Consider the following 24,519-nt stretch of genomic DNA (forward strand, 5'->3'; position numbering starts at 1 on the left):
GACGGCGGATCCCCGGCGCACCACAAGTCACAGCAGCGCCGCCCGGTCCAGAGGGGGTCGGCGCTGCGTTCCCAAACACAAACAATCCCCCAGTAATCTGTAGGGACACTAACTCCAACATTGCGGTCCCCGGCGCACTACAACACCCAGCCAGCCCGGAGTGTGTCCGTGCCTGCCGTGGACACAGAGTACCTGTATGATGCAGGGCCTGTCCCTGATCGTACTCCTGCTCCGAATCCATCAGGTTCTAATGGGTCTGTGGATGGAGCCCGGCATCAGAGCTGAGAGGCCGGCAGGATCCCACTTCCACAGAGCCCTACAAGGGGATGTGGAAGGAAAACAGCATGTCAGGCTCCAGCCCTGTACCAGCAATAGGTACCTCAACCTTACAACACCATCCAGGGGTGAGAAGGGAGCATGCTGGGGACACTATATGTGTCCTCTTTTCCGAAACAGTCAGCAGCTGCTGCTGACTAAAATCTGTGGAGCTATGCATGGAATGTCTGACCTCCTTCGCACACAAAGCTAAAACTGGAGAACCCGTGATACCACGGGGGGTATAGCCAGAGGGGGAGGGGCCTTGCACTTTTAATGTAGTGCTTTGTGTGGCCTCCAGAGGGCAGTAGCTATACCCCAATCGTCTGGGTCTCCCAATAGAGCGCTGAAGAAAGAATGTCTCTCACCCAACGGTCTTTGACCTGTGACAGCCAAATGTCGCCAAAGCGGGAGAGCCTGCCACCGACCGAGGATGCGGAGAGAGGAGACTGAAAGTCATGAGGAAGCCGTCTTGGTAACGGTTCTTCCGGCTGGCTTTTTTGGGCGTGATTGAGTCCGCCAAGAATCTGAGCTCCTCTGATCCTTTTGAGTCCTTTTGGACGAGTAGAATTGGGACCTGCCTGAGCCTCGAAAGGACCGAAAACCAGACTGTCCCCTCCTCTGTTGGGGTTTGTTTTGTCTGGGTTGCGGTAAGGATGAATCCTTACCCTTGGAGTGTTTAATGATTTCATCCAAACGCTCACCAAACAATCGGTCACGAGAAAAAGGCAAACTGGTTAAGCACTTCTTGGAAGAAGAATCTGCCTTCCATTCTCTCAACCACAGGGCTCTGCGTAAAACCACGGAGTTGGCTGACGCCACCGCCGTACGGCTCGTAGAGTCTAGGACAGCATTAATCGCGTAAGACGCGAATGCAGACATTTGAGAGGTCAATGGTGCCACCTGCGGAGCAGATGTACGTGTGACCGTGTCGACCTGTGTAAGGCCAGCTGAAATAGCTTGGAGTGCCCATACGGCTGCGAATGCTGGCGCCAACGACGCTCCAATAGCTTCATAGATGGATTTTAACCAGAGCTCCATCTGTCTGTCAGTGGCATCTTTAAGTGCAGCCCCATCTTCCACTGCAACTAGAGATCTGGCTGCAAGCCTGGAGATTGGAGGGTCCACCTTGGGACACTGTGTCCAGCCCTTGACCACGTCAGGGGGAAAAGGATAGCGCGTATCTTTAAGCCGTTTGGAGAAACGCTTATCTGGATAAGCGTGGTGTTTCTGGATTGCGTCTCTAAAGTCAGAGTGGTCTAGAAAAGTGCTTAATTTACGCTTGGGATACCTGAAATGGAATTTCTCCTGCTGTGAAGCTGCCTCCTCCGCAGGAGGAGCTGGTGGAGAAATATCTAACATCTTATTGATGGACGCTATAAGATCATTCACTATGGCGTCACCGTCCGGGGTATCTAGATTGAGAGCGGCCCCAGTATCAGAATCCTGATCAGTTACATCCGCCTCATCACACAGAGAGTCGTCCCGCTGGGACCCTGACCAGTGTGATGAAGTTGAGGGTCGCTCATAGCGAGCCCGCTTAGGTTGTCTGGGACTGTCGTCCGAGTCAGAGCCGTCACCCTGGGGTGCATGTGACACCCCCGGAGCTAGGAAGTGTTCCAGCTGAGGGGGACCAGGGGGCAATGAATCAACAGTGCCCATGGTCTGAGTTACTGGTCTAGACTGCAATGTTTCAAGAATTTTAGACATAGTCATAGACAATCTGTCAGCAAAAGCTGCAAACTCCGTCCCTGTCAACTGGACAGCATTCACAGGTGGTTCTCCCTGGGTCACCTCTAGCAGAGGCCCCGGCTGAGCAATTGCCACAGGGGCCGAGCACTGCACACAATGGGGGTCAGTGGAACCTGCCGGTAGAGCAGCCCCACATGCGGTACAGGCAGCATATAAAGTCCGTGCCTTGGCACTTTTGCTTTTTGCGGACGACATGCTGTTGTCTCCTTGAGAAATCTAAGGAGGGTATATATCAGAAATCACCAGCGACCGTACAGTGTAAAGTATTGCCAGCACAAAATACAAAGTACACTATGGCACAAGTGGGGGAGAGCCCTTGAGGGCTGCTTACCGCCCGCTGAAAAGCGGGTGTGAGGTCGTAGAATCCCTTGTCTGGGTCTCCCAGCCTCCCCTCAGCGTACAGGCAGGAATGGCTGCCGGCGTCCTGTGAAGAGGGGCGGACCGTGGGCGTGCCACAAACAAAAGTGCGGGAAACTGCGTCCCACTGTGCCTAGTGTAAGGGCTGGAGTATGTAAAACAGACTCCAGCTCTTAGCGCTGCTGGTCTGTACAGCGTCCCGCCCTCCTCCTGACTGGCAGGTTTGGGGGCGGGAACGATACGAACTAGGCCGCAAAAGCCGGGGACTGTAGTAATCTAGCGCGGCCGTCATATATGCACGGCCAGCGCGGAAGTCCCCGGCGCACCACAAATCCCAGCCGCGACGCAGTAACACTGACCCCCGCGGCCGGATCGGCCGATCGTACTAAGTCTCCTCACTCAGCAGAGCTGTAGTGAGTAACGGCACAAGCGCAGCAGCGCTGTTTACCCCGGCGCACTAACACACCCAGCAATGCTGCAGTGTGCGTGCGGTAAGCACGGGGACACGGAGTACCTTAATGAAGCAGGGTCCTGTCCCTGAGGAAACTCCGCTCCGTATCCAGCAGGTCCTCCAGGGGCTGTGGATGGAGCACGGTCTCACTGCCCGGAGACCGGTAAAGTCCCACTTCACCCAGAGCCCTAATGGGGATGGGGAAGGAATCAGCATGTGGGCTCCAGCCTCCGTACCCGCAATGGGTACCTCAACCTTAACAAACACCGCCGACCGCAAGTGGGGTGAGAAGGGAGCATGCTGGGGGCCCCCGTATGGGCCCTCTTTTCTTCCATCCGACATAGTCAGCAGCTGCTGCTGACTAAACAGTGGAGCTATGCGTGCATGTCTGACCTCCTTCGCACAAAGCATAAAACTGAGGAGCCCGTGATCCCACGGGGGGGTGTATAGCCAGAAGGGGAGGGGCCTTACACTTTTGAGTGTAGTGCTTTGTGTGGCCTCCGGAGGCAGTAGCTATACACCCAATTGTCTGGGTCTCCCAATTAGGAGCGACAAAGAAAATCCGGTATATATATTATCCTACACCTCTCTGTCCAGGTAATAAATGTATACATCATAATACTGGTCAGCTTGGCTCCGGTTGGTCCGTGTATCCTACAGAAGAAGAGCTAATGTTTTTGATTGCGTAGTATCAGCCTCCTAATATCAGCACCATACACCTCTGATTTCCGGAGGCCCTCAATGAAGGGATAGAGAAATGTATACCGTATATGCCGGCGTATAAGACGACTGGGCGTATAAGACGACCCCCAACTTCTGCCCTAAAAATATAGAATTTGGGATATACTCACTGTATAAGACTACCCCGCTCCCAAATGAAAAAAAGTCTGCTTTGATTGCAACATGTTAATTTTAATTCCGCGAGAGCCGTACAATATGTTTTTAAAGGGCCATTGACAGATCAATCGCTCCAATGTTCACTTAGTACAGCAAGGAATGCTCCTCCCTGCTGTATAAAGCCACAACTGGACTGAAACAATGGTACTACACTCTGCTACAAACAGACACACACAACTCTGCTACAAACAGACACACACAACTCTGCTACAAACAGACAAACACACACAACTCTGCTACAAACAGACAAACACACACAACTCTGCTACAAACAGACAAACACACACACACAACTCTGCTACATACAGACAAACACACACACACAACTCTGCTACATACAGACAAACACATACAACTCTGCTACATACAGACAAACACATACAACTCTGCTACATACAGACAAACACATACAACTCTGCTACATACAGACAAACACACACAACTCTGCTACATACAGACAAACACATACAACTCTGCTACATACAGACAAACACATACAACTCTGCTACATACAGACAAACACACACACACAACTCTGCTACATACAGACAAACACACACACATAACTCTGCTACATACAGACAAACTAATACAACTCTGCTACATACAGACAAACACACACAACTCTGCTACATACAGACAAACACATACAACTCTGCTACATACAGACAAACACATACAACTCTGCTACATACAGACAAACACATACAACTCTGCTACATACAGACAAACACATACAACTCTGCTACATACAGACAAATACACACAACTCTGCTGCTCTGTGGGGCCTGCACCCGCGGCTCGGCGGGTACAGCACCCGCGGCATCGGCGGGGGGGGGGGGGGGGATTGGCAGGGCATACATCTGGGGGGTTAGAAGCAGCTCACCGGGGCCCATAATGGGGAGGCGGGGAGGGCATTTACCCGATTAGGTCACGGTGGAGAGGGGGCCCACACAGCGCCGGACAGAAGCTCGCCTCCTTCATCTGTGGGACTGAGAAGGCGGTAGCTCCGCCCACAGATGAAATTCAAGAAGGGAATTTTGTTACTTACCGTAAATTCCTTTTCTTCTAGCTCCTATTGGGAGACCCAGACGATTGGGTGTATAGCTACTGCCTCCGGAGGCCACACAAAGCATTACACTAAAAAGTGTAAGGCCCCTCCCCTTCTGGCTATACACCCCCAGTGGGATCACTGGCTCACCAGTTTTAGTGCAAAAGCAAGAAGGAGGAAAGCCAATAACTGGTTTAAACAAATTCACTCCGAAGTAACATCGGAGAACTGAAAACCATTTAACATGAACAACATGTGTACCCGAAAACAACCAAAAATCCCGAAGGACAACAGGGCGGGTGCTGGGTCTCCCAATAGGAGCTAGAAGAAAAGGAATTTACGGTAAGTAACAAAATTCCCTTCTTCTTCGGCGCTCCATTGGGAGACCCAGACGATTGGGACGTCCAAAAGCTGTCCCTGGGTGGGTAAAGAAATACCTCATGTTAGAGCTGCAAGACAGCCTTTCCCTACGGGGAGGCAACTGCCGCCTGCAGGACTCTTTTACCTAGGCTGGCGTCCGCCGAAGCATAGGTATGCACCTGATAATGTTTGGTGAAAGTGTGCAGACTCGACCAGGTAGCTGCCTGGCACACCTGTTGAGCCGTAGCCTGGTGCCGTAATGCCCAGGACGCATCCACGGCTCTGGTAGAATGGGCCTTCAGCCCTGATGGAACCGGAAGCCCAGTAGAACGGTAGGCTTCAAGGATTGGTTCCTTGATCCATTGAGCCAGGGTGGATGTTGCAGCCTGCGATCCCTTGCGCTGACCAGTGACAAGGACAAAGAGTGCATCCGAGCGGCGCAGGAGCGCCGTGCGGGAATGTAGATTCTGGGTGCTCTACACCAGATCCAACAATGCAAAGCCATTACATATCGATGAAATGGATAAAAGGAAGGTAAGGAGATATCCTGATTGTGATAAAAAGGGAATACCACCTGTGAGGTAAATCCGGAGATATGACGATAAATCATGATATTCAAGTATGTCAGGAAGCCCTCTCCTGGTGTCACCCCCCCTTTCCTTCACACAACTGGTTTAGCAACAAATTCCATGGCCATGTCCTGTGATATGGAAATTAGGTGGCTTAGGGACAATGGACACAGGATGACTCCCTGCCGTCACCCTGTAACAAGAGTTGTATCTCATTAGCAAGGCTATGGAAATAGCCAGACAGAACGACTCCAGTAAAAAATGGTTCATATCTCGCAAGCCATATTTCCGATAAATATGGCAACCATAAAAATGGTGTCTCCGCATGCGGACGATGCCGGCACACCCTTTTTATGGGAGCAGGACATTGGGAAATGCCCCAGGCGTGATATCAGCCAATGGGGAACTGGCAGACAGGTCATGAGTCCCCTCGTTCTGTAGCTAAATTCATAACTGTCACAATGAGAGCATTGGCGTCCGCCTACGACGCTCCCAGGCAAAGTTATGGCCCATATTCCATGTTGGGATATTGTCCATAACTCAAGCCAGGGGTGGAGCAGTGCTCCCTGTGAGGTCACGAAGGTAGGAGGGGAACTGGATTTGCCCAGGTTGATAACCCTACTTCGGCCATTTTCCAGGGTTCTTCTGCTCGGGGGCCTGGTTGGGAAAGACCTGTGAGGGAGTTCCTGGAAACCTGGTCTACAGCGCCCCCCTGTGGCCAGACGCAACAAGGTAACTGCTGGAACTGTGTATGCCTGTTTGTAACCCATGCTTTGATTGTAACTGTACTCTGACATAACTGTATATTCTGTAGATTCCCTATTGTATATATTGTAGTTTCTAGTGTGCTTTAGGCTGATTAAATTATATAATTAATCTTGGGCTGTTCTGTTATCTCGATCTTGAATCCCACGTCTGTGTGTTCGGCTAATAGTTACCGTGAAGCGGTTGGTGGCAGCGAGTTTGTGCCAAGGATTATTGTGGGGAGGCCAGTGAGATTCGGGGAGATTTTATATATTCCGCCCGCGGAGGTCGGGGGAATATATACCTTACTCTCACCGGGGACCCTTCAATAATCGGCATAAGTAGTATAGCGGCCTCCTTGCTTATTGTCGGGCAATTCCATAATTGGCCTGACTATAAGAGGGGCGCTAGAGAGCGCGTCACGTGCTCTGTCCGTCGGTCGGGAGGTATAAAGGAGGGGTGACCCCCACTTGTTACCCCCCGATCGTGACGTACTGGTAGCCAGCGCGGGGGATTACTGAGTGACCCCCCCGGTGGTTTGTGACATATTGGTGGCAGCGGTGGGATCGAGATAATAGTGTGTGTGAGTGTGAGACCCATACTCCCAGACACTAAAGACTGCCTGCAGCAGCTGTGGCTGCTGGGGTCTTCAGACTAGCTCAACACTAGAGTGTCAGAGTGCAGATACTGTAAGGTGTGTGGAGGCATCAGGTGTCAGTTCTGTGTCAGTGACCAAAAGTCTGCAAGAATGGCTGATGGCACCAGGAGCAGAGCTATGCAACTGGCCAATGCTAAGGCAGGAGCCGAAGAGAGGGAGGACGGTGCTGTGGACAGCAATGAGGAGGTTGCCCACGAGTCCTCCAGGAGCTCGACGCCAGAAAACCGTTCTGCCGAGGACATTGCACAACCTGGCACTGCTGGACAAGATGAGGAGGAGCTCACCCAAGGTTCCTCAACGAGCCAGATGCCAGCCCTCCGCTCTGAAAGGGACAGTGAATCGCCTAGCTCTGCAGCGTGCCGCAGATCACCACGTGCCATTCCACCGAGCCTGGGAGGCTCGGATAGCCTTCTTCAAATGGCTATGGCCCTTCTCCAGGCTGGAGACCAGAAGGGCTACAAGGAACTCCTGGCAGAGCGCAGGGCAGAGCGGCAGGCAGCGCGTGACGCTGAGGCTGCGGAGCGGCACGCAGAGCGTGAGGCTGCGGAGCGAGAGCGGCAGGCAGCGCGTGAAGAGCGAGAGCGAGAGCGACAGGCAGACCGTGACTACCAGCTGCAGCTAGCTCAGCTCCGGCCCTCATCAGCCACACGTGACCTTCAAGACACCAAACTTCCAAAGGTCCGTGTTGAGGACTTCCCAGTGCTGGAGAAGGATGGAGACTTGGACTCTTTCTTGACTGCTTTTGAACGGACTTGCTTGCAGCACCATCTGGACAAGGACCAGTGGGCCAAATACCTGACCCCCCGTTTAAGGGGTAAGGCCCTGGATATCCTTGGGGACTTGCCTGCTGAGGCAGATCAGGGCTACGACACCATCAAGCGGGCCCTGATCCAACAGTACAACCTCACTCCGGAGTCCTACCGCAAGAAGTTCCGGACCCTGCAGAAGGGACCAAAGGACTCCTGGGCTGACCACCGGCGGGCACTTGCCCGAGCTGCCGACCACTGGACCCAAGGCCTGCAGCTTTCCACCGGACCAGAGATCCTGGACTTGGTCATCACGGAGCAACTCTTGTGGAACTGCCCTGAGGATCTCCGCCAGTTCATCCGAGACCAGAAGCCAAAGGGGTCCACGGCTACAGCTGCCCTGGCCGATGACTACACCAACAATCGGGCTCCTGAAACCAGGAGAGCAGCCACCAGCAGCACCTGGAGAGGGGGTAAGATGAATTCTGCGACTGCCCCACCTGCCCCTAGACTGCAGGGGGTGTCCCCCTCAACTCCCCTCTCCAGGCCCGTGGCAGAGCCAAGACGGTGCCACCAGTGCAACCTACCTGGACACTTCAAGGCCATGTGCCCTCAGCGTCCCAAGGCCCCGGCTCCGTCCCCGTCCCAAGGGCCGCCCAAGGTGTATTGTGTGGGTGGGGGTGGTGGTAGGTCCCTGGACAGCTTCCAACCTGTCACCGTCGGCCGGTCTGTGACCATAGGACTGCGAGACAGCGCCTCGGAGGTGACTCTGGTGCGGCCTGAGATGGTGTCCCCCCAAGACTTGATCCCTGGAAAAACCCTCGCTGTCTCCGGGATTGGAGGCACTGACCCGGCGCTGCCTGTTGCTGACATTTATGTGGACTGGGGCGCAGGGCGAGGGGTGAGGGAGGTGGGGGTAACTGATCGGATCCCTGCAAACGTGCTACTTGGGACAGATTTGGGGCAGATAACCTCCCAGTTTGGGCCCCAACCAAGGGCTGAACCTTCAGCCAGTACTGACATGCCTCCGGACAATGTTAATGTGTTATCTATGAATGATGTAAGGGAGGAGGGAGTGAACTCTGATATTTCTGCTTGCATAGACACCATAGACACACACTCAGCTGCAGCTGTGACAGGGGAGGGGGTCAGAGAAAGGTGTGACAATGCCTCTACAAGTAATCAGCCTGTGAGCTGGGATCTGTTGCCCTCTGAAGGGATAAGCAGAGAGCAGGGTGCTGCAGGGGGAGGACCAGTGTGTGGGGTGGGGGCTACCACAGCAAATGTGGGGTCCCCAGAGATTTCACAGCGGGGTTCTGTTGCTGCAGGAGGGGAACAGGCAGGTGAGATTGGGGCCGGTCCAGGAGCGGAAGTGCTCCCAGGTAAGATCTCGGTGCATGGTTCCCCCACAACCGGGGTGTCAGGAAGCCAGGTAGGCCTGCCTGAACCGGCGACTTGGTCAGGAACGGAGGAGGAGCAGGCACGACCCACGGTCGCAGCGGCTGTGGCCGCTGTCACCCGCAGTGGGAGTGCTGGAAGCCAAGGGGCCTCCCGGAGGTCCGATAGCTCTTCCCCTTCTGACCAAGTGGCAGCCGAGTCAGGTGGAGGCCAGGACACAGGTCCCGGGGTACTGACTGAAGATGTGACAGTCTCGTCGATTCTGGCCACATCTAGTCAGGGGTTTCAGGCAGCGTTAGAAGCTGACGACAGCCTGAAAGCTCTTAAGGAGCAGGCGGCACAGCCTCCCTCGGACTCGGACCCGGAGCGAGTGGTCTGGGACCAAGGACGGCTGTACCGGGCCACGGTCCAGCAGGGTTCACCGGAGGCGTGGCCCAGGGACCGACAGTTGGTGGTACCCTATCCGTTCCGGACGGAGTTGTTGCGGATCGCACATGAGATTCCGATGGCCGGACACCTAGGGATCGCTAAGACCAAGGCCAGGTTAAACCAGCATTTCTACTGGCCAAAAATGGGGGCCGATGTGGCTGCCTACTGCCGTTCGTGTGAAACCTGTCAGAGAGTGGGGAAGGCGGGGCCACGCCCCAAAGCCCCACTGGTATCTCTGCCAATCATCGATGAGCCTTTCAGGAGGGTGGCTGTGGATCTGGTCGGCCCGCTGGCCATCCCCAGCAGCTCCGGGAAACGCTTCATACTGACGGTAGTGGACTATGCCACCCGGTACCCAGAAGCAGTGGCCTTGTCGTCCATTCGGGCTGACAAGGTGGCCACCGCATTGCTGGAGATTTTCTCCCGAGTGGGTTTTCCCCAGGAAATGCTCACTGACCGGGGGACCCAATTCATGTCCCAGCTGATGGAGGCCCTCTGTAAGCAAGTCCAGGTGCGACATCTGGTGGCCAGCCCGTACCATCCACAGACTAATGGCCTGTGCGAGCGGTTCAATGGCACCTTAAAGCAGATGCTTAAGATGTTGGTCGACTCCCATGGGCGTGACTGGGAGCAGTATCTCCCACACCTGTTATTTGCTTACCGGGAGGTTCCACAGGCCTCAACAGGATTCTCACCGTTTGAGCTCCTGTACGGGCGACGTGTGCGGGGCCCCCTGGCTCTGGTGAAAGAGGCTTGGGAAGGGGATTTGGCCACCCCTGGAGTGTCGGTTATCGAGTATGTCATGCGCTTCCGGGACAAAATGCAGGCCTTGACGCAACTGGTACACGACAATATGGCTCAAGCCCAGGCCGATCAGAAGCGTTGGTACGACCAGAACGCTTGTGAGAGGACCTACCAAGTGGGTCAAAAGGTGTGGGTACTGGTCCCCGTACCACAGGACAAGCTTCAGGCAGCCTGGGAAGGCCCATACCTCGTGTACCAGCAGCTCAACCCTGTAACGTACCTGGTCACCCTGGACCCTGCCCGTGGAAGGCGGAAGCCCTTCCATGTGAACATGATGAAGGCACATCATGAGCGGGAGGCATGTGCGCTCCCCGTGTGCAACCTGCCCGAGGAGGGAGAAGCGGAAACCCTCTTGGATATGCTAGCCCAGGTTAGGGCAGGCGGATCCATTGAGGATGTGGAGGTTGGCCACCAGCTCTTGGAAGACCAACGGTCCCAGCTGTGGGCCACCCTCCTCCCCTTCCGGGGGTTGTTTACCAACCAGCCCGGAAGGACTGACTTGGCTGTCCATCACGTGGACACTGGGGATCATCCCCCGATCCGGCGTTCAGCATATCGGGTCTCCCTGGAGGTGCAGCAACACATGCGCCAGGAGATTGACGAGATGCTGAAGCTGGGGGTGATCCAGGCATCCAACAGCGCTTGGGCCTCGCCTGTAGTCCTCGTCCCTAAGAAGGACCGAACCACTCGGTTCTGCGTGGACTACAGGGGGCTCAATGCGGTCACGGTCGCCGATGCGTACCCAATGCCACGCATCGATGACCTGCTCGATCAGTTGGCCGGGGCTCAGTACCTGACCATCATGGATCTGAGCCGGGGATATGGGCAGATCCCCCTGACTCGCAAGGCCAGGGAACGCTCTGCCTTTATTACCCCATTTGGACTGTACGAGTCCACGGTGATGCCATTCGGGATGAGGAATGCCCCTGCCACTTTCCAGCGGATGGTCAACACCCTGCTCAAGGGACTTGAAGGGTACGCGGCCGCGTACCTGGATGACATTGCCGTCTTCAGTCCCACCTGGGAAGATCACCTAGAGCATCTAGCACAGGTGCTCAGGCGGGTCCACCGGGCAGGTTTGACCATCAAGCCGGGCAAGTGTCAGCTGGCCATGAGCGAGGTCCAGTACCTCGGTCACCGGGTAGGTGGGAGAACACTGAAGCCCGAGCCTGAGAAAGTGGAAGCCATCGCATCCTGGCCCACCCCCAGGACCAAGAAGCAGGTGATGTCCTTCTTGGGGACCGCTGGGTACTATAGGAGGTTTGTTCCATGCTATAGTAGCCTGGCAAAGCCCTTGACGGACCTCACCAAGAAGAAGCTGCCCTCTGCAGTCGATTGGACAATGGACTGCGAGACAGCCTTCCGGGCCCTAAAGGACGCCCTGTCCAGCCCGCCCGTGCTACAGGCAGCCGACTTCACGCGGCCGTTTGTAGTACAGACCGACGCCAGTGACTTCGGCCTCGGTGCGGTGCTCAGCCAGGTGGACTCTGCGAGCCAAGAGCACCCAGTCTTGTACCTGAGCAGGAAGCTGTTACCAAGGGAAGTTGCCTATTCCACGATGGAGAAGGAGTGCCTGGCCATAGTGTGGGCCCTGCAGCGTCTGCAACCCTATCTATACGGGCGCCACTTCATCGTGGAGACGGACCACAATCCCCTCAGCTGGTTGCACACCGTCTCTGGGACGAATGGGCGATTGTTGCGATGGAGCCTTGCGCTCCAGCAATACAACTTCACCATTCGCCACAAAAGGGGCCGTGACCACGGTAACGCAGACGGGCTGTCCCGACAAGGAGAGGTCGCGGACGGGCGCACGGGGGAACACCGGAGTGTGCTGCCCCCTAGCGCCCTCAAAAGGGGGGAGGTGTGAGGTAAATCCGGAGATATGACGATAAATCATGATATTCAAGTATGTCAGGAAGCCCTCTCCTGGTGTCACCCCCCCTTTCCTTCACACAACTGGTTTAGCAACAAATCCCATGGCCATGTCCTGTGATATGGAAATTAGGTGGCTTAGGGACAATGGACACAGGATGACTCCCTGCCGTCACCCTGTAACAAGAGTTGTATCTCATTAGCAAGGCTATGGAAATAGCCAGACAGAACGACTCCAGTAAAAAATGGTTCATATCTCGCAAGCCATATTTCCGATAAATATGGCAACCATAAAAATGGTGTCTCCGCATGCGGACGATGCCGGCACACCCTTTTTATGGGAGCAGGACATTGGGAAATGCCCCAGGCGTGATATCAGCCAATGGGGAACTGGCAGACAGGTCATGAGTCCCCTCGTTCTGTAGCTAAATTCATAACTGTCACAATGAGAGCATTGGCGTCCGCCTACGACGCTCCCAGGCAAAGTTATGGCCCATATTCCATGTTGGGATATTGTCCATAACTCAAGCCAGGGGTGGAGCAGTGCTCCCTGTGAGGTCACGAAGGTAGGAGGGGAACTGGATTTGCCCAGGTTGATAACCCTACTTCGGCCATTTTCCAGGGTTCTTCTGCTCGGGGGCCTGGTTGGGAAAGACCTGTGAGGGAGTTCCTGGAAACCTGGTCTACAGCGCCCCCCTGTGGCCAGACGCAACAAGGTAACTGCTGGAACTGTGTATGCCTGTTTGTAACCCATGCTTTGATTGTAACTGTACTCTGACATAACTGTATATTCTGTAGATTCCCTATTGTATATATTGTAGTTTCTAGTGTGCTTTAGGCTGATTAAATTATATAATTAATCTTGGGCTGTTCTGTTATCTCGATCTTGAATCCCACGTCTGTGTGTTCGGCTAATAGTTACCGTGAAGCGGTTGGTGGCAGCGAGTTTGTGCCAAGGATTATTGGGGGGAGGCCAGTGAGATTCGGGGAGATTTTATATATTCCGCCCGCGGAGGTCGGGGGAATATATACCTTACTCTCACCGGGGACCCTTCAATAATCGGCATAAGTAGTATAGCGGCCTCCTTGCTTATTGTCGGGCAATTCCATAATTGGCCTGACTATAAGAGGGGCGCTAGAGAGCGCGTCACGTGCTCTGTCTGTCGGTCGGGAGGTATAAAGGAGGGGTGACCCCCACTTGTTACCCCCCGATTGTGACGTACTGGTAGCCAGCGCGGGGGATTACTGAGTGACCCCCCCGGTGGTTTGTGACACCACCTTAGGGAGAAACTCTGGGATCGGACGCAGCTCTACCTTATCTTGGTGAACACCAGGAAGGGAGCTTTGGATGACCGCGCTGCTAGTTCGGACACTCTCCGAAAAGACGTGACCGCTACCAGAAAAGCCACTTTCTGTGAAAGTCGAGAAGTGAAAACATCCCTCAGAGGCTCGAAGGGCGGCTCCTAGAGAGCAATTAATACCCTGTGCAGATCCCATGGGTCTGACGGCCTCTTGTACGGAGGGACAATGTGATAACCCCCCTGCAGGAACGTGCGTACCTGAGGAAGTCGTACTAGGCGCTTCTGAAAGAATACCGACAGCGCTGCGACTTGTCCTTTAAGGGAGCCGAGCGACAAACCTTTTCCCAATCCAGATGCAGGAAGGGGGGAAAAAGGAGACAATGCAAATGGCCAGGGAGACATTCCCTAAGCAGAGCACCAGGATAAGAATAACTTCCACGTCTTGTGGTAGATTTTGGCAGACGTCGGCTTCCCAGCCCGTCTCATGGTGACAATGACGTCTTGAGATAGTCCTGAAGACGCTAGGATCTCGGACTCGATGGCCGCACAGGCCGGATCAGGGCCGTAGAATTCAGTGGAAAGAACGGCCCTTGGGACAGTAAGTCTGGCCGGTCTGAGAGTGCCCACGGTTGGCCGACCGTGAGATGCCACAGATCCGGGACCACGACCTCCTCGGTCAGTCTGGGACGACGAGGATGGCGCGGCGGCAAGCGGAGCTGAGCTTGCGTAGCACTCTGGGCAACAGTGCCAGAGTAGAAAACACATAGGGTAGCTGGAACTGCGACCAATCCTGAACTAGGGCGCCTGCCGCCAGAGCTCTTTGCTCGTGAGACCGCGCCATGAAAATCGGGACCTTGTTGTTGTGCCGAGACGCCATTAGGTCGACGTCCGGCATCTCCCAATGGCTACAGATTTCCTGACACCATACTGGGTGCAGAGGCCATTCCCCTGCGTCCATGCCCAGGCGACTGAGGAAGTCTGCTTCCCAATTTTCTACGCCCGGGATGTGAACTGCGGATATGGTGGATGCTCTGTCCCCCACCCACATCAGAATCCGCCGGATTGCCTTGTAGGCTTGGCGATGCGTGTTCCGCCTTGGTGGGCGATGTCTGCCACCGCTGTGGAATTGTCCGACTGAATTCGGATCTGTTTTCCTTCCAGCCACTGCTGGAAGGCTTGCAGGGCAAGATGCACTGCCCAGATTTCCAGAACATTGATCTGAAGGATGGACTCCTCTGAAGAGAGTCCTTGACCGTCTGAGAAGGGAAACGTTCCTTTCTAGGGACGTCGACTCCCCAACCCATTGGCAAAGCATGTCCCATTGAAGTGGACGCAGATGAACTGCGCGAAAGTGACTGCCTCTGCATGAGGCGTCTTAAGGGGTGTGACTGGCCTTGAAGGAGAGACTGCACCCCCGACTGTAATGAACGCTGCTTGTCCAGCGGAAGCTTCACTATCGCTGAGGGAGTGTGAAACTCCGTGCCCAGATATGTCAGCGATTGGGTCGGTGCCCGATGTAACCTTGAAAAGTTGATGATCCACCCGAAACTCTGGAGAGTCTCCAGCGCCACGTTCAGGCTGTGTCGGCATGCCTCTTGAGAGGGTGCCTTGACAAGTGGATCGTCCAGTAAGGATCACAGAGTGACCCAGAGAGTGCAGGACTGCTCCCACTGCTGCCCTGAACTTGGTGAAAACCCGTAGGGCTGTCGCCAGACCGAAGGGCAGGGCTACGCACTGAAGATGCTCGTCTTCAATAACGAAAACGTAGCAAACGCTGGTGCTCTGGAGCAATCGGCACGTGGGGAAAAGCATTTGTCTATTGATGCTAGGAAAGCTCCTTGCGACATTGAGGCAATGACGGAGCGGAGGTTACATCCGGAACCGCCTGGCCTTCACGTGCTTGGTGAGCAGTTTTAGGTCCAGAACGGAACGGAAAGAGCCACCCCTTTTTTGGCACCCCAATCAGATTGGAGGAAAAAACCGTGTCTTGTTCCTGAAGAGGAACAGGGATTACCACTTCTTCTGCCTGCAGAAGAGCATCGGCTCGGTGGGGGGAGGGGGGGGGAAGTTCTGAAGAATCGAGTCGGAGGACGAGAACAGAGCTCTATCCTGTACACGTGAGACAAAATGTCTCTCACCCACCGGTCTGTGACCTGTGGCAGCTAAATGTCGCCAAGCGGGAGATTCTGCCACCAACCGCGGATGCGGGAGAGAGAGCTGAAAGTCATGAGGAGACCGCCTTGGTAGCGGTTCCTCCTGCTGCCTTCCTTGGGCGTGATTGAGCCCGGCCGGAAACTGAGCCCCTCTGAGCTTTTTGAGTCCTTTTGGACGAGGACAATTGGGACCTGCCCGAGCCTGGGAAGGACCAACCTCGACTGTCCCTCCAGGACAGCATTACTAGGGTAAGTCGCAATGCAGACATTGCGAGGTTAAGGACACCACCTGCGGCACAGATGTACATGTGCTCAAGACCAGCTGCGCAAGCCCAGCTGAAATAGGATAGAGTGCCCATACGGCTGCGAATGCCGGAGCAACCGGCACACTGATAGCTTCACAGACAGATTTCAACCAGAGGTCCATCTGTCTGTCAATGGCATCTTTAAGTGAAGTCCCATCTCCACTGCAACTATGGATCTAGCCGCAAGCCTGGAGATTGGGGGATCCACCTTTGGACCCTGGGTCTAGCGCTTTACCACGTCAGGGGAAAGGGATAACGTGTATCCTTAAAACGTTTGGAGAAAACGCTTATCTGGTAAGCGTGGTGTTTCTGAACTGCTTCTCTGAAGTCAGCGTGGCCAGAAAAATACTCAATATACGCATGAGATACTGAAAAAAGGATTTCTCCTGCTGTAAAGCTGACTCCTCCACTGGGGGAGCTGAGGGAGCAATATCCAACCTTCCATTGATGGACGCTATAAGATCATTCACTATGGCGTCACCATCCGGTGTATCCGGATTGAGAGCGGTGTCAGGATCAGAGTCCTGAACAGCTACGTCTGCATCATCATACAGAGAGTACTGTGATGAAGTCGAGGGCCGTTCTTAGGGAGCTCGCTTAGGCCGCCTGGGACTGTCGTCCGTGTCTGGGATGCATGGGACCCTCCTGGAGTCATGATTTGTTTCGAAATCAGGGTGGCCAGGGGCATTGAATCAATATTGCCCAAGGTCTGTCTGGACTGCAAAGTCTGTAAGATGTTAGTCATAGTCACAGACAATATATCAGCGGAAACTGCAACTCCGTCCCTGTCCCTGGACAGGAATCACAGGTGGTTCTTTTGGCCACCTGTAGCAGAGACCCCGTTGAGTAATTGCACCCACTGGGGGTCCTGGAACAGTTCTAGCCATCTAGGAGCAATAGCCAAGAATAGCGACCGTACAGTGCAATGTATAGCATACAAGCATGAAGTACAATAAACACTTCAGCACATGCAGTACAAGGAGCATAGAAAGCCTGTGCCTTGGCACCTTTGCTTTTCAGCTGCCGTTGTCTAGTTATTCAGGAGCATTAGCCAAGAAAAGCGACATACAGTGAATGTATAGCATACAAGCATGAAAATAACCACTGCAGCACATGCAATCCAAGCAGCATTGAAAGCTTGTGCCTTAGCACCCTTGCTTTTCTGCTGCTGTTGTCTAGTCATCAAGGAGCATTAGCCAAGAATAGCGACATGCAGTGAATGTACAAGCATGAAAATAAACTCTGCAGTACATGCAATCCAAGCAGCATTGAAAGCTTGTGCCTTAGCACCATTGCTGTTTGCTGCCGCTGTCTAGCCATCTAGGCGGGTAGACAGCCAAGAATAGCCCTTACAGTGCAATGTAAAGCATACAAGCATAAAGGACACATGACACTGCAGCACATGCAAGACAAGCAGCATATAGAGTCTGTGCTTTAGCACCCCTGATCTTTTGCTGCTGTTTCTAGGTCTGCATCCTGAATAGCGACCGTACAAACGTACAACAGGACACTTCGGCATTAGTGGGTCAGCACTTTAGTTGCCGCTTACCGCCCGCACAAAAGCGGGTGTGTGTGGCGCCGGAATCCTGTAGTTCAGCTCTTGTCTCCGTTTTCCCGCTCTGCGTGCCGGAATGGCTGCCGGCGTCCAGAGGAGAGGGGCGGGCCGAGGGCGTGCCCGAGACAAGAGCGGGAACCCGGCGCCCACTGTGTCTAGTGAAGGGGGCTGGAGCATGCAAATAAGGCTCCAGCCCTCGGCGCTGCTATAGAACAGCGTCTCTCCCTTTCCCTGAGTGACAGGGTGGGGGGCGGGAACGAAGCGGCGCTAGGCCGCAAAAGCCGGGGACTAAAGTTAGAAGCGCCGCCGCCGTAAAAGCGCGGTCGGCGCGTCCCCGGCGCACTACAAGTCGCAGCTGCGCCGCCGCTCCAGGGGCGGTCGGCGCGGCGGTCCCCACACGTAAAGTCCCCCAGTAATCTGCAGGGATTATAAGCCCAGCGCACAGCGCTACAGTCCCCGGCGCACTAGCACACCCAGCAAGCCTGGAGTGTGCGTGGCCTGCCATACGGGGACACAGAGTACCTGAAAGTTGCAGGGCCTTGTCCCTGAACGGTACTCCCGCTCCACATCCAGCAGGTTCTATGGGTCTGTGGATGGAGCCCGGCCTCAGGGCTTGGTGGCCGGAAAGATCCCACTTCCTCAGAGCCCCTCAGGGGGATGGGGAAGGAAAACAGCATGTGGGCTCCAGCCTCCGTACCAGCAATAGGTACCTCAACCTTACAAACCGCAAGTGGGGTGAGAAGGGAGCATGCTGGGGACCCCATATGGGCCCTCTTTTCTTCCATCCGACATAGTCAGCAGCTACTGCTGACTAAACAGTGGAGCTTATGCATGGATGTCTGACCTCCTTCGCACAAAGCAGAAAACTGGTGAGCCAGTGATCCCACTGGGGGTGTATAGCCAGAAGGGGAGGGGCCTTACACTTTTTAGTGTAATGCTTTGTGTGGCCTCCGGAGGCAGTAGCTATACACCCAATCGTCTGGGTCTCCCAATGGAGCGCCGAAGAAAACAGGATGTCTGCGCGCCTTAAAGTGATGGCGCCGCAGATTGCTGCCGAGGACTGCGGTCCCCGGAACTCGGCCGGGGGCAGCAGAACTATAAAGGCGAGTGGGCCCCGGCCAAGGGACAGGAGAACTGACGAGGCCGAGTGGGCCCCCCCGGCTCTCCAGGGCCCCGGCATTTGCCCATAGACAGGTAGGAGCCCTGTCTGCGAGCCAGATACGGCCATCAAAAGAGCCATATCTGTCTCGCGAGCCATAGGTTCCCAACCCCTGCTGTATGATATATACCGTATTTTTCGCTTTATAAGACGCACCTGATTATAAGACGCACCCCCAAATTTGGTGAAGGAAAAGAGAATTATTTTTTTTTAATGTTAAATGGGGTCCATCTTATAATGCCAGTGTCCCTCTAACAAATCATATAGGGTATATGTCCCTCATAGCCCCCCATCCTAAAATTAGCCCCCTTAATCTGGATATGGCCCCCTTATATTGAATATAGCCCCCTTGTGATGGCACACGTTCCCCTGTGCTGCCTATGGTCCCCTATGGATTGCACACGTTCCCGTGTTAGATAACGCCCCCATGCTGCTGCCCATGGCCCCTATAGATCGCACAAGTCCCCCTGTGTTAGATATCGCCCCCATAGTGCTGCCCATGGCTCCTATATAGATCGCACAAGTCCCCCTGTGTTAGATATCGCCCCCATAGTGCTGCCCATGGCCCCTATATAGATCGCACAAGTCCCCCTGTGTTAGATATCGCCCCCATAGTGCTGCCCATGGCCCCTATATAGATCGCACAAGTCCCCCTGTGTTAGATATCTCCCCCATAGTGCTGCCCATGGTCCCTATAGATCGCACAAGTCCCCCTGTGTTAGATATCGCCCCCATAGTGCTGCCCATGGCCCCTATATAGATCGCACAAGTCCCCCTGTGTTAGATATCTCCCCCATAGTGCTGCCCATGGCCCCTATATAGATCGCACAAGTCCCCCTGTGTCAGATATCGCCCCCATAGTGCTGCCCATGGCCCCTATAGATCGCACAAGTCCCCCTGTGTTATATATCGCCCCCATAGTGCTGCCCATGGCCCCTATATAGATCGCACAAGTCCCCCTGTGTCAGATATCGCCCCCATAGTGCTGCCCATGGCCCCTATAGATCGCACAAGTCCCCCTGTGTTAGATATCGCCCCCATAGTGCTGCCCATGGCCCCTATATAGATTGCACAAGTCCCCCTGTGTCAGATATCGCCCCCAGGCTGCTGCCCATGGCCCCTATAGATCGCACAAGTCCCCCTGTGTTAGATATCGCCCCCATAGTGCTGCCCATGGCCCCTATATAGATCGCACAAGTCCCCCTGTGTTAGATATCGCCCCCATAGTGCTGCCCATGGCCCCTATAGATCGCACAAGTCCCCCTGTGTCAGATATGGCCCCCAGGCTGCTGCCCATAGTAAAATAAAACCCTCTTTCCTTATCTCCTGCAGCGCTGAGCTCCCTCCTGTCTGGCTCCGTGCTTCTGTTTCTTACTTCCTGGTTCTCAGTGCGGTCATGTGATCGGCACAGCAGGCTGAGCTCTCTGCCTGATCACACTGGAAGCAGGGACACGGGGAGAAACGCTGCAGGGGTAAGTAAAGCTTTTTTATTTTAGAATGAGCAGCAGCCTGGGGGGCCAAATCTAACACAGGGGGGGCATGTGCGATCACACTGGGACGCAGGCTCATATAATATGCACCGCTGCCCCAGCCCCTCACTGCGTGCGATTTCAGCACCATTGGAGATGGACAGCGGCTGTGCATATTATATGAGCGGGTGCAGGAGATCAAAGGCTGCAGCCCGCAGCGTTCCACTGTGCTCCAGAGCTGCTGCCCCCACCTCCCCTGGACGCTGCAGTGTATATATATATATATATATACACACACACACACACACACACACACACACACACACACCCCCGTATATCCGGCGTATAAGACGACCCCCCACTGTAGCCATTATTTTAAGGGGGTAAAAAGTCGTCTTATACGCCAGTATATACGGTATATCAGATAGTAAAGCACTATTCCAGTGTTCTTTTTATTGCACCAGACTCGTGCTTTATATCTAAGCCCCCTGCCCCATGTCTTGTAGTCACCAGCCACCATCTTCATCTTTTCCCATCGTTGCTCCGGTCAGTCTCCTGTGATTTGTGACCAGTGCTTTGCGGAGCAGCAGAGGAACACAAACCAATGTAACTCTACGAGGGCCTCATTTTGGCTCTCGTAGACTTGCATTGGGAGCTTGTGACGTAGCTTTTGACTTCTAGCCACTTAGAAGTTATGGGAACAAGATGGCGATGCGGGACCAAAGTGACGCCAAAATATGATGAAGCTGCCGGAGGCCGAGTATAAGACCGGGGACTTAGATATAAAGCACCACTCCAGCGCTGATATTAGGACAATACACCGGAGTGGTGCTTTCATGGCTCCTTGCCGTTCACTTCTCACCGGTAGGAGCTGTCCAGAGCCGCCTGCAGGCTGCGGTTCTTCTCTTGGATTTCCTCCACTTCGGTCTGTAATCTCCCCACGTCCTTCTCTTGTCTTTCCACCACCGTATTCAGCTTCCTGATGTTCTCGCGATGCTGCTTCTCCACCTCTTCTTTGCCATCCAAAGTCTGCATAGAAAATAGAAAGACACTTTCCATAATTTGGATTATTTAGCACCATGCAACCTTAAAGGGATGCATCACACATGCTTGATAACATTCTTGCTGAAGGGTTTAGGTAAAATTATTGGCCGGGAATACTTTAGAAATCCCAGTTGAGCCCTCACGTACCCCCACGAAAGTTCAAAGCAACTTTCTAATATGCCAGACATTGGGACGCTCAGTTGTATAGATATTACATGGCGAGTTTACATCGAAAGGTATAACACGGATACCATCTGCCTAAGGCTTCTTTCACACTTGCGTTGTTTTCCTTCAGTCGCTATCCGCCGTTTTGGAAAACAGCAGAATCCGTTAACGGATTCCGCTGTTTCCCATAGACTTGTATGGATGACGGCTTGTGCCAAAAGTACCTGCGCTGCTTCCGCTGGCCGACGCTGCGTTGCTTCCGCCGAGCGGAAGGAACGCAGCATGTAACGTTAATTGCTTTGCGTTAAAATGCCGCCGAGCGGCAGATTCCGTTACATCCGTCAATAGTTATAATGGATCCCTATGGTGGCGGATTCCGTTATATCCGTCAATAGTTATAATGGATCACTATGGTGGCGGATTCCGTTATATCCGTCAATAGTTATAATGGATCCCTATGGTGGCGGATTCCGTTATATCCGTCAATAGTTATAATGGATCCCTATGGTGGCGGATTCCGTTGCAAAGTGCTTTATAACGGAATCCGCAGCTGGATTCCGTTAATTTCTATTGAGCATGCCCAGAATGAAAAAAATGGTGAAAAAAAAAAAAAAAAAACGGAGCCGACGCATTCCGTTAGACAGACGCCTAACGGATCCGTTATTTCACTGGAATCAGCTAACGGATTCCTGTGAAATAATGGGCCCGTTCACAACACAAAAATAACGGATGCGTCAAAACGACGCAGCAACGGACCCAGTGGATTCAACCCAACGCAAGTGTGAAACTAGCCTAAGGCTGTATTCATACATTCGTGTTTTGCGATCCAATACAGACCCTAATGCACAGACCAGCAGCAGGTCTCCTAACTGGATCATACATGCCTATGAGGCCATCAAAGTCAGGTCAGGAGACCTGCGACCGGCCCGAGCATCGCAGTCTGTACTTGGGTCCGAGCATCGCAGTCTGTACTTGGGTCCGAGCATCGCAGTCTGTACTTGGGTCCGAGCATCGCAGTCTGTACTTGGGTCCGAGCATCGCAGTCTGTACTTGGGTCCGAGCATCGCAGTCTGTACTTGGACCATGAAACTGACATTGGAGATTCGAGCCCAATATTGAGTATTGAGTGCCACAAAAAGAGCTCTAATCGGGTGAAGCATGGATTTCCATAGAGAGACAGGGCTGGATGCCTTTTTCAAGAATCAAGCCATCCCCACACACAGGACAAAGCATGGACAGAGAAGGGGGCTGGTTTAGCTATTGAAAGAACCAGCCAGCCCCCTTCATACACAGCACTGACGAGGTGCATACGCAGCAGATTTCAGAAATGGAGCTGTTGGGGGTGACAAGGACACCTGAACCTCAGTCATCACATCCTTACTTTCGCCTTTTTTCTTCCTCCCTTACTCCCCAATATATCCCAGCCCTGACAGGGGACAATACATGACATTCCCTTCCCCGGCCGTGGATTTTCGGTGGTGTCTTTGCGGTGTAAGTGCCATCTCCACCTGCTTTAACAGCTGCAGCTCTTCCTCCAGCTCCCGGATCTTCCTCGTCTGTTTGGTGATCGTATTCTCATGCTCCTTTTCTTTGGATCGCAGCTTCTTGATAATATTGGAGTTGTGAAGTTGTTGCTTAGAAAGTTTCTCTCCTGGTGGTGACAAAATACTTAAAGTCATTAATATGGAGTCAGATGAAGGAGGAGGGTTAATTGGGGGTCTTCTTAGTGAGAAGTGATAACACTGCTCCACATCAATTTTGAGGACAAGAGAACGTGATTTTTATGAATTTTGGTGTGCCGAATCCAAAAAAAAAAAATCACATCCGTTTCCTCCATTGACACATTTTTTCTGCAAAAAATGTTGTTTACTAAAGAACTTTTACCGTAATAGTGTAACTTTATATATACCATATTTTTCGGTTTATAAGACACACCCCAATTTAGGGGGGAAAACAAATGCAAAAAAATAAATAAAATAAACAAATAAATAAATAAATAAATAAATAAATAAATAAATAATGGGGTCTGTCTCACAATTCAGTGGTTTCTTACCGGGTTGGGGGGGGGGGGAAGCGGCAGCAGCAATGGTGGAGCGGGGTCACAGGAGGCAGGAGTATTGGTGGAGCGGGGTCACAGGAGGCAGGAGTATTGGTGGAGCGGGGTCACAGGAGGCAGGAATATTGGTAGAGCGGGGTCACAGGAGGCAGGAGTATTGGTGGAGCGGGGTCACAGGAGGCAGGAGTATTGGTGGAGCGGGGTCACAGGAGGCAGGAGTATTGGTGGAGCGGGGTCACAGGAGGCAGGAGTATTGGTGGAGCGGGGTCACAGGAGGCAGGAGTATTGGTGGAGCGGGGTCACAGGAGGCAGGAGTATTGGTGGAGCGGGGTCACAGGAGGCAGGAATATTGGTGGAGCGGGGTCACAGGAGGCAGGAGTATTGGTGGAGCGGGGTCACAGGAGGCAGGAATATTGGTGGAGCGGGGTCACAGGAGGCAGGAATATTGGTAGAGCGGGGTCACAGGAGGCAGGAATATTGGTAGAGCGGGGTCACAGGAGGCAGGAGTATTGGTGGAGCGGGGTCACAGGAGGCAGGAGTATTGGTGGAGCGGGGTCACAGGAGGCAGGAGTATTGGTGGAGCGGGGTCACAGGAGGCAGGAATATTGGTGGAGCGGGGTCACAGGAGGCAGGAGTATTGGTGGAGCGGGGTCACAGGAGGCAGGAATATTGGTGGAGCGGGGTCACAGGAGGCAGGAATATTGGTGGAGCGGGGTCACAGGAGGCAGGAGTATTGGTGGAGCGGGGTCACAGGAGGCAGGAGTATTGGTGGAGCGGGGTCACAGGAGGCAGGAGTATTGGTGGAGCGGGGTCACAGGAGGCAGGAGTATTGGTGGAGCGGGGTCACAGGAGGCAGGAATATTGGTGGAGCGGGGTCACAGGAGGCAGGAGTATTGGTGGAGCGGGGTC

At 53.8% G+C, this 24,519-nt stretch overlaps 1 protein-coding gene across 1 annotated transcript in view; it reads right to left on the minus strand.

Moving 5' to 3' along the window:
* TMF1 (TATA element modulatory factor 1) overlaps window positions 1-24,519 on the minus strand; it is a 130,051-nt gene that overhangs the window by 68,528 nt on the left and 37,004 nt on the right. Inside the window, exons 6-7 of the mRNA XM_075321398.1 lie at window positions 23,063-23,205; window positions 21,208-21,374 (exon numbers count right to left, since the gene is read on the minus strand). Of these exons, the coding sequence (XP_075177513.1) occupies window positions 21,208-21,374; window positions 23,063-23,205 (310 nt within the window). The remainder of the gene's footprint in view (window positions 1-21,207; window positions 21,375-23,062; window positions 23,206-24,519) is intronic.

This window comes from Anomaloglossus baeobatrachus, chromosome 8 (genome assembly GCF_048569485.1).
Source record: "Anomaloglossus baeobatrachus isolate aAnoBae1 chromosome 8, aAnoBae1.hap1, whole genome shotgun sequence".
In the NCBI taxonomy this organism is placed as follows: Eukaryota; Metazoa; Chordata; class Amphibia; order Anura; family Aromobatidae; genus Anomaloglossus; species Anomaloglossus baeobatrachus.